The sequence below is a fragment of the Manis pentadactyla genome, chromosome 14 (genome assembly GCF_030020395.1).
Source record: "Manis pentadactyla isolate mManPen7 chromosome 14, mManPen7.hap1, whole genome shotgun sequence".
Lineage (NCBI taxonomy): Eukaryota > Metazoa > Chordata > Mammalia > Pholidota > Manidae > Manis > Manis pentadactyla.
The window spans coordinates 21452468-21462669 of record NC_080032.1 but is presented as its reverse complement, the minus strand read 5'-3'; the positions used below and the strand labels follow the sequence as shown (position 1 = coordinate 21462669).

The 10202-nt window shown below is 35.9% G+C and overlaps 1 protein-coding gene across 5 annotated transcripts in view; it reads right to left on the bottom strand.

The window, feature by feature from the left end:
• Positions 1 to 536: 536 nt before the first annotated feature.
• The window catches only part of TMEM116 (transmembrane protein 116), a 73294-nt gene continuing 63628 nt past the window's right edge, over positions 537 to 10202 (bottom strand). For all 5 annotated transcript variants that reach the window (XM_036929210.2, XM_036929213.2, XM_036929208.2 and 2 more), the window contains 6 exons: positions 8865 to 8914; positions 7873 to 7956; positions 7400 to 7538; positions 2466 to 2610; positions 1818 to 1891; positions 537 to 1059 (listed from right to left, as the gene is read on the bottom strand). In XM_036929210.2, the coding sequence (XP_036785105.1) occupies positions 853 to 1059; positions 1818 to 1891; positions 2466 to 2610; positions 7400 to 7538; positions 7873 to 7956; positions 8865 to 8914 (699 nt within the window). In that variant the 3' untranslated portion in view covers positions 537 to 852. The remainder of the gene's footprint in view (positions 1060 to 1817; positions 1892 to 2465; positions 2611 to 7399; positions 7539 to 7872; positions 7957 to 8864; positions 8915 to 10202) is intronic.

The window sequence follows — 10202 nt, the reverse complement described above, 5'->3', positions numbered from 1 at the left end:
TCAAATTCTACTTATTAGTCATTCATTCACTTGTTTATTTATTTATTCTATAAACATATATTTAGTGCTTACTGCTAAGCTGAACTATGTAAAACTGATTAAATTGGACCATCTTCAAAATGGCAAGTTCATATAGTTTAACCCAATTCTATATCCAGGCACTATGAAACCTACCTTGTACTTCTGCTTGGAAATGAGAGTTGAGAGTTCTTGATTCTTACAGTTCCTTTTAGTCCTGTTTTCTATTAACTGTTATCATCCCCTGTGACTTCAAAAGATTGGCCTTAATTTCTAGAGCAGAATGGTCCCTATTGTCAAGAGACAAAAACAGCACTGAACATAAAGAAGACTAGTTAATTTTTTGTCCGTTTTTGACAGTTGTTCTTGCTTCTTCTGATTTTCCAAAACTCTTCAAAGAAGAGAAACCTAGGACTTCCCTTGTCCATCATCAGACAGAGTAAAAGCAATGGCAAGATCTGAGCAAGTTGAGGAATGCCACCCTACTTCACCCACAACAATGGAGTAGAGAGCCTGGAAATAACCTGGAATTTATTTTTTTTCTAGAAGAGACTTATACAAATCTAATATTCACCAAGGTAATATTAGTCTATCTCTTAAGATGGAAAGTGACCTCATCTCTCTGAACAAAGACTTTAAGAATCACGAGTGAATCTGAGAATAACAGAGATCCTGCCCAATTCACCTAGAATAGCTACTAACCATGACATTATATTCACTTTCACTTCCACAGTTTAAGGCATGGTTGGGAAAGACTTAAATGTTGTATCTTAATACCTCCCAATCCATTAGTGTGGAATAATTCCAATTCCTGGATACTCCAGTATTATAGTTTCAAAGAATGGTGGAGGTGCTGGTAGTAAAAGCAAAGGTAGATTCCAGTGGATCTAGGGTCTTGCTATAGAATCTCTTCTGTGAGCATAATAATGGTGTCTGGGTGTCTGCATCATGCCGGGCCTCTTGCTTTACTTGGTAGAATCTGTGCTGTGTCCAGCCGTATACTCCACAGTTGAGCAGACCCTGGGATGATGCTGTTAGAGCCTGGAGAAGATGAAGGGATGATGAAGCCTGTCCTTCAAGTTTTCAGAGATCCAGGGAATAGTCCCCATTTCCCTTACTTACAAAGCATTGTTATATTTCCTCTCTCTCAAACATCAAGATCTGGTTTAGTTTTTTACATTTTTCTAGGTCTTCCTGAACTCATTGTTCACACTGTACCTTGTTATGGGTGATCAACAGTTAGTCATATTTCATAGTATTAACATAAGTACAGTGAAGTAGTTTCAATGTCTCTCCTTACTGCCCTATTTCCTAGGTTCGGCTTGAGAAAAATACCCTATCAGCACAGTTAGATAGTCCAAAAGCCTTTTAAAATCTAATAAAGGAGGAAAAAAGAGAAAATCATTCCACTTCTCTCCTTCTCCCTCCCCATTCACCTGGAATAGCTAATTTATCTCATTCAAATCACTCTAGATGAGAGAGAACAAGCCACTATCAGTGTTTCATGTGAACATTATCTGGTGAATCTTGTATTTTATTACGCATCCCTTAAAAACACATCAATAAAATGAAGTTGACTGAAGATACATATGCTGTGGAATGCATAGCAGCATTTTCATAAAAGCATCTACCTCATTTATAAGGAAAAATTCACATTTTTCATAACTGACTATAAATAATACATTCCTCTTTTGTAATGTAGATATAAGTACCCTGAGGGAAAAATATGCTTAGTGAATAACAGCAGTAGTAGTACAAGAGTGTGTGAGAACGGAGATGCTGGATATTGAAGGTGTTACCTGGAGAACATAGAGGGCCAGGTGAAGCTTGGTGTCCTGTGGCTTAGTCAACTTTATGATCACCAAAATGACAGCTGTGAAAACACAAAGTGTCATAAGCCCTGGCTGCCTGAGCATAAAACTCTTCAGTATATAAGCCTAAGCATTGTGAGAATGGAAGTTATAGGCATCATAATGATTAACAGGGAGATTAATCAATTATATAAACCACTGGGCCTCAGATCTCCAACATCTATTCCTCATTGGTTAAATTTTGCTAATTATTAGTGTAGTAATGGTGGCAAGACATACTACAGGAAGACAATAAATCACACTTCTTAGCATTTTAGAGTTTACCAAGCTTTTTTATAAACATTACCTAATCTTAATAATACTTTGTATAGTAGGAAGGGCAGGTGTTAATATCTCTGAGTTCTGTCAGGACATTTCCTCTTATGTCAGGCTGCATGTCATGTCTAATTATCTTAACTCCTAAAACATAAGAAGTTAAGGAGAATTGGAAAAAACTGGAAATATGGGCGGGACCAATATAAATTGTACAAGCTGGACAGGAACATGCAGTCATCCATCTGAGTGAGACCACTTTGCTTTATCAGAACCCAACAGTTGCCCTCTTCATTGCCCAGCTCTTTCCATTAAGATACCCACCTGGGCCCCAGCAGCAAAAGAAGGCCACTGGGTAGAAGCACACTCGCTGCTCCATAATATAAATCACTGCCCACTGTTCACTCCCCAGAAAGCCCGTCGATTTCAGAAACTTCTTGTACAGTGTCTGGGCTTGGATGAGTAAGACCTAAACATGGGTATAGCAGTGAGTACTTTTCCTAAGGCTTAATAAAACTTCCTAGGTCTAGCCTCCTATCATTTTAGAGGGATCTTTCTCTTAGTATCTGACAGTAAGAAAGACCATTTTTCTGTCTTCACTATCTGATATGAGGCTTTTTAAACTTAGAGAATATTATCTTCAGAGTGAACTTCTGTTTGGCAAGGGAAATGGACAGATATTTAGCCAGCCTTAGGGTTACTATGTTCAATACATGAACCTTACATCAATCTCAGGCTTTTTTTCTCATTGAGGCTAATCACAATATGCGTGGAAAGTTAGTAATTAGATCTAACCAGATTCTCTTTAAAAATACTTTATTAGAGATTGTGTTAGAAAGTGTTATATGCTTAATAACTTAAAAAATAAATACTTTAGCACCATGGATAAGATTAAATTCCCAACTCTATGCAAAAATAATTTTTAGGAAGTCTCTTCTTGCCCTTAGAATCTATTTTTCCCTTCTATGTGGAGGTTCTCTGAGTAAAGTCAGGCTAATGAAAGAAATATTAATCAGTTTTTCCAATATGCTTTTTCTGGAGAGTAAATTAGGTCATAATTTTGGTGACAAATCTGACCAAATCTAAAGCTTTTCCCTAATAATCCAGATCCACTCTCTAAATTAATAAACCAATTATGTAAGTTTAGCCATGTAGTTTCCTTCCCCCACAGACAGGGGAATCAAAAGGAGTCTTGAAAAAGGCAAATGAAAAGATGTTCCACATTGCTAATCATCAGGGATATACAAATCAAAACCACAGTGTGATACCACCTCACACCAGTTAGAATGGCTACCATCCAAACAAAAGACAAGGAAAAACAAGTGTTGGCAAGGATGTGGAGAAAAGGGAATGCTCTTACACTGCTGGTGTGAATATAAATTGGTATGGCCACTGTGGAAAGCAGTATGAAGGGTCCTCAAAAAATAAACAATAGAAATACCATATGACCCAGTATTTCCACTTCCAGGAATTTACCTAAAGAAAACAAAATTCCTGATTCAAAAAGATAGATGCACCCCTATGTTTACTGCTGCATTATTTACAAAAGCCAAAGCAATCTAAGTGTCCCTCAATAGATGAATGGATAAAGATGTACATAAACACAATAAGAATTGCAACCACATGGATGGACCTACAGGGTATTATGATATGTGAAATAAGCCAGGCAGAGAAAGACAGATATCTTATGATTTCACTTATTTGTAGAATCTAAAAACAAAACAAAATGGACAAAATAGCAGTAGACTTACAGACACTGAGAAGTGACTGGTGGTTAACCATGTGGGAGGGGTTGTGGTGGTTAGATGGGTAGAGTGAGGGGGATAAAGGGGCACAAAAGTTCTCAGTTATAATATAAGTTGGTCATGGGGATAGTACAACATAAAGAATATAGTCAATGATTCTGGACCATCTTCCTATGTTGATGGATAGTGGCTGCACTGGTGGGGTGAGGATTTGATAATATGGGTGGCTATTGAACCTTTGTTGTACACTTGAGACCAATATAAGATTGTATATCAACAATACATCAATAAAAAACAACATAAAATTTTTTTAAAAGGAGGCTTGAATTTGAGAATATGTCTAGTAGAATCAGTTAACCATTGGTTGATTAAAAGAGAATCAGAGATAAAATGTATCCAATTGGTAAGGAAGAAGTTAAACTGTCACTATTTACAGATGACATGATACTATATTTAGAAAACCCTAAGGACTCCACCAAAAAACTGTTAGAATAAATGGATTCAGAAAAGTCATAGGATACAAAATCAGTATACAGAAATCTATGTTCCTATATACTAACAATGAACTGGCAGAAGGAGAAATGAGGAAAACAATTCCACTTATACCTGATCTAAAAGAATAAATACTTATGAATAAGCCTAACTAAGAGGGTCAAAGACCTATACTCTGAAAACTGTAAGACACTTATGAAATAAATTAAAAAGACACAAATAAATGGAAATCTATCCCATGCTCATGGATAAGAAGAGTTAATATTGTCAAAATGGCCATCTTGCCCAAAGCAATTAACAGATTCAATGTAATTCCTATCAAAATACCAACAGCATTGTTCAATGAACTAGAACAAATAATCCTAAAATTTGTATGGAACCACAAAAGATCTCGAATAGCCAAACAATCCTGAGAGAGAAGAACAAAGCTGGGGTATCATGATTGCTGACAAAGCTGTACTACAGAGTTACAATAATCAAAACAGTATGGTACTGGCACAAGAACAGACCTATAAATCAGTGTAACAGAATAGAGAGCCTGGATATAAACCCACAGATACATGGTCAATTAATATACAATAAAGGAGCCATGAATATACAATGGGGAAAAGACAGCCTCTTCAATAACTGGTGTTGGGAAAACTGGACAGCTACATGCAAGAGAATGAAACTGTATTACTGTCTAAACCCATGTTCAAAAGTAAACTCTAAATGGACCAAAGACCTGAATGTAAGACATGAAACCATAAAATTCTTAGAAGAAAACATAAGCAAAAATCTCTTAATATGAGCATAAACATTTTGTTTCTGGACATATCTCCCTGGGTAAGGGAAGCAAAATAAAAAATGAACAAGTGGAACTACACCAAAGTAAAACACCTCTGTACAGGAAAGGAAACCATCAACAGAATGGAAAGGCAACCTACAGTATGGGAGAATATATTCACAAATGACTTATCTGATAAGGGGTTACCATCCAAAATAAATAAGGAACTCATACAACTCAACACCAAAAGAACTATTAACCCAATTAAAATATGGGCAGAGGACCTGAACAGACATTTCTTCAATGAAGAAATATGGATACTCAACAGGCACATGAAAAGATGATCCACATCGCTAATCATCAAGGAAATGTGAATCAAAACCACAATGAGGTATCACCTCACAGCAGATTGAAAGGCCAGCACCCAAAAGACAAGAAATAACAAGTGTTGATGAGCATGTGGAGAAAAGATAATACTTCTACACTGTTGGTGGGAATGTAAACTGGTGCAACCACTGTGGAAAGCAGTATGGAGGTGCTTCAAAAGCTAAAAATAGAAATATCATATGGCCCAGTGATCCCACTTCCAGGAATTTCCCTGAAGAAAACAAAATCCCTGATTCAAAAAGACACATGCATCTCTATGTTTATCACCACATTATTTACAATAGCCAAGATTTGGAAGCAACCTAAGTGTCCATCAATAGATGAATAGATAAAGAAGATGTGGTACATATACACAATGGACTATTATTCAGCCATAAAAAAGAAAGAATTCCTACCATTTGTGACAACATGGATATTTTACTAAGCGAAATAAGCCAGGCGAAGAAAGACAGATACCATATGACTTCACTTATATGTGAAATCTAAAAACTAAACAAAACAAAATATGAATAAAATAACAGTAGACTCATAGATACTGAGAAGTAACTGTTGGTTACCATGGGGGTGGAGTTGGGGTGGGAGGGTGAAATAGGTGAAGGGGATAAAGAGGCATACAATCTCAATCATAGTATCAATTAGTCACAGGGATGAAAGTACAGCATAGAGAATATAGCCAATATTTCTGTGTCATCTTTCTATGTTAACAGATACTAACTATACTAGTTGGGATGAGCACTTAATAATGTATATAACTGTCAAATCATTATGTTTTATACTTGAAACCAATATAATATTATGTATCAACTATACTTCAATTAAAAATATATGGTAAAAAAGAATCAGGATCCTGATTCTGAATGCCCACTGAAGCCTCTGTTATTCTGAAGAAACAAACAGGGCTCCCCAGGATGCCAGGCTTTGGGAGACCTGTCTCTTGTCAATCTGGTCTAAATGTAAACCTATTTTAATATAAACTATTTTGTATAACTTTAATATAAATATCAAAGCTATTTTAGTATAAACTAGTCATTGGGAACTCTTTACAAAGTTGCTGATTTGAGCTAAGCTATCTCGATAAATTATTTTTGAATTGCCAAAGGAAGTTCTCCACAATTACTTTTGATTTACATGTGCTAACTGAGCTAGCAAAACAAAACATATTTGTGGTATTAATTTGGTCTATAGGCAGATAGTTTTTAATTCCTGAACTAGCATATGAAGAAAGAAGACAATGATACTGAAAAGTAGATATGGTAAATAAAAATAGCATATTTGCTTGCTTACTAATTTTGTACTAGGCAGTATAAAAATTGTAATAATGTATGTATATGTATAAATAATATATAGTGTATTGCTCCATGGCTGATCATTTTAACTGTACATCAGTCTGATGGTGTCAAATGAGTATTTAATAAGTGCCTGAGCCACTTAGCACCTTAACCCCAGTTAGCAATAGCATAAATGCAAATTTATAGCTAATAAAGTATTGAGAAAAATCTTTCATTATTTGGGATATTAAAGCACAAGTACTAGGTTCCAGAGAATCATCTTGTAAAAAGGACATCCTTAATACAGACTAGTTTTCTGATCTAGTCCTCCATGAGGATCCACAGACACATATATTAATTCTAGACTGATACATAATTCTTACATAATTAATACAGGCTCTTTTCACCATGCATCATTTCATTCTGGGAAGTCCAAAAAACAGGTAGTAATTAAACTGTCAGTATCTCCTATCCACTATCCAAAGTTCTAGGACTTCAGTAAGTGCCTCTCTATCCTGTCTTTCCCAGGCCCTGGGAATACCCTCTCTTTCCATAATACCATCCCTCCCAATACCCTCTCTTTCCATAAAAGCATCATACCGCGATGATGAAGAGGCTGAGTAGAAAGCTGGCCAGGAAAGTTGTGAGCTGATAAAAGTAAAGTGTGCTACAGACTGATATGTTGGCAAAAGGCAGGAGTTCAGCCATGGCTGATGGTGGTGAGTGCATCAGGATACACCTAGGAAGAGAATCAAGGGACAGGAGTACTGCTACACATAGAACGTTAGAGAGATACCCATTCAGTGCAACAAAAATTAATGAGTATGCAATTTTACTTATCATTTTGCTATCCTTTGCCCATAAGACTTTGTTCCTTCTCATAGACACATTATTCTCCACTTATTTTGCAATTTATTTATACTTTTGTATTTTTAGTCTTGACTACACCTTGTTCCATAGTCCATTTCAAATACAAACACTGTGACTGGAATGTATGTAGAAAGTCTTCCACCTCTATTTACAAAAAAGAATTGTAATCAACCATGAAAATGATAGATTTAGTTCTTAGCTACCTGTGGCTCTGGCTGAAGTTGCAGAAACATTCCCTAGCATTGCCCAAACAGAATACAGGAATCATCAAAAGCACAGGTATCAGGCTGGGAGGGAAAAGAAAAAAACGTATCACCCTAATATTCCAAATTTTTTATGCCCTTTCCCCCTTGTAAAATATTCTGTGTTCCTCTCCCAACTCCATCATCCCATCACTCTCCAAAAATACATAAATTTAATTTCTTCAAGAAAAATATCTCAAAAAGCTTAAATATTCTAATTCCTGGAGAAGTGTAATGGGAAATGCATATTATACCTAGGTTAAAACCCTAACAGGGTTTCATGAGGAGTGTCTGGAAGTTGTATGGTCAGATAAAATTCCAAGTGGGTCACAGAAAGAGTAAAAATCTACCAAGGAATTCTGTGCTCACTTTCCGTAGTGACCAGGAATAACTTCATGCTTATCAGCCTTTTCCTGGGAGCTTTTCCAAAGAATACCTTTAAATAAAGAATTATTTATCCAACTAAATAGAGACAGCTCCCTGTAAGAGGAATAGATCCAGTCTATTTTTAAAAAGTCTAAAACCAACTCAGTGGAACCACCACTTTAGGTGAGATCCAGACCCTTACTGTGTTTAAATAGTTGTAAGTTTCATCCAATATTATAAAGGTGGATGAGATCTTGAAAGCTATCTGTTACAACTCTTTATGATATATGAAAGGGAATTAGAAGTCCAATGACATAAAGAGAACTATTTGTTGAAAGTCATATAGAATTGATGGTAGAATTGGAGCTGAAAGCCCAATTGGTAACTTCAAACTGCTTGCCTACTGTATCCTGAACAATGGAATCAATGATCATGTATTTTTTGCTTTCCACTCAGTAAGGCTCTATGAGGACCTTGTAGTGACAGACTCAATGAAAATAAAGGGATCTGTCCTATTTATTCCCACCTGGACCTCAGAATAAGGAGAGTCTACACCTTCTTGCTAGGAAGGAAAGCAAAAATCTTACCTTGAAAAAACAATGGCTATTGGGCCAACTCGACAAGTATAATCTATAACCTATGAAAAGAATAAATATAGGTAATGTCTTAAGATATTTCCAATCAGATTATAATAAATACCAGGTCTTAATTTACAACTTGATAGAACAGAAGTTCCCAAGATTCAGCTTGCTTCCATCAACTAACGTTTGCTATAAAATTCAATACGTAATTCCTTAGCATTGGAAATAGGAGAGTTTTATCTTTATCACTATAATCTAAAAAGTACAACAAAACTGCCACAAAGAAAGCCTTCAGGAAGTAGCTTAGGATAAAATTTGGATACCATAAATTATCTTTAAGAGGAAAGGCAAATATGAAATCATGCAGTAATCCTCCATCTTCTGAAATAGTTCAATCCTTTTCTCTTTTAGATCCCAGGATGTGTGGACTTTTCAGACCTTGTGGGTAGAGTGAGAGTCTATAAGATGACCAGCAAAAAGTGTAATAGTCCAGAGTCAAATAAGCCCTTTGGATGTAGACTTCTTAGACTCCAGAAGAAAGAACATTGAAAAAAATCCCTAGTTGTGTTAGACACTGTAAAACAACTTACAGAAGAATAGTCCATACCCCTAGAAGTATATGGTGACAGATTTTAAACAGAACACCTTAAAGAGATAAAAGAATAGAAAAAAAGCCTTTTTCTAAAGATACAGATCATATTATATTCTAGAATGACATGTTAGGGATGCATAAGCATTAAGTGAGCAACTAATGAATAATAAGAGATGGGTAGTTGTTTGCCTTAAGAACTTTGGATCAGGAATAGCAAATGATTTAGGTAAAATGGGAAATAAGTAAAATTAATTCTTGGTAACTCCTCCCACCCATATTCCTTCTCTTTTTAGTCTATCCTCTGTCCATCAGGTGGCTATCTAACCTGTGTTTGATTCTTACTCTTCCCTGGCTATCAATGAATGTCTAATAAAAAGCTTCCCGATAATAGGGTAGGGCAGAAGTCTTGCTAGAGTATTTAAAGGAACTCAAAAATGAAAAAAATCTTCAGGACTCCTGGTATAATAGCAAATGACAGAAAAATAGGCAGTGGGGTTAAATTTTCAGGCTAGTGTTTGTCTTCTTGGAACTAGTGTCATAGCATGGGTTATAAAGAGAAGCACAGTATATGTACTTGCATGCACAGGGAGCAGAATACCATATATGAAAGTTAATCTTATGTTTCTCCTCCCTTTTCCTTCAAAGATTGAAATTTCTTCTGTCAGGAGCCCAAACCTCAGAAAAATATTCCCCTGTTTTTCCTGTCCTTGAATTCTGGTCTCATCATGGCAACTTCTTTAGGGAATGACTCT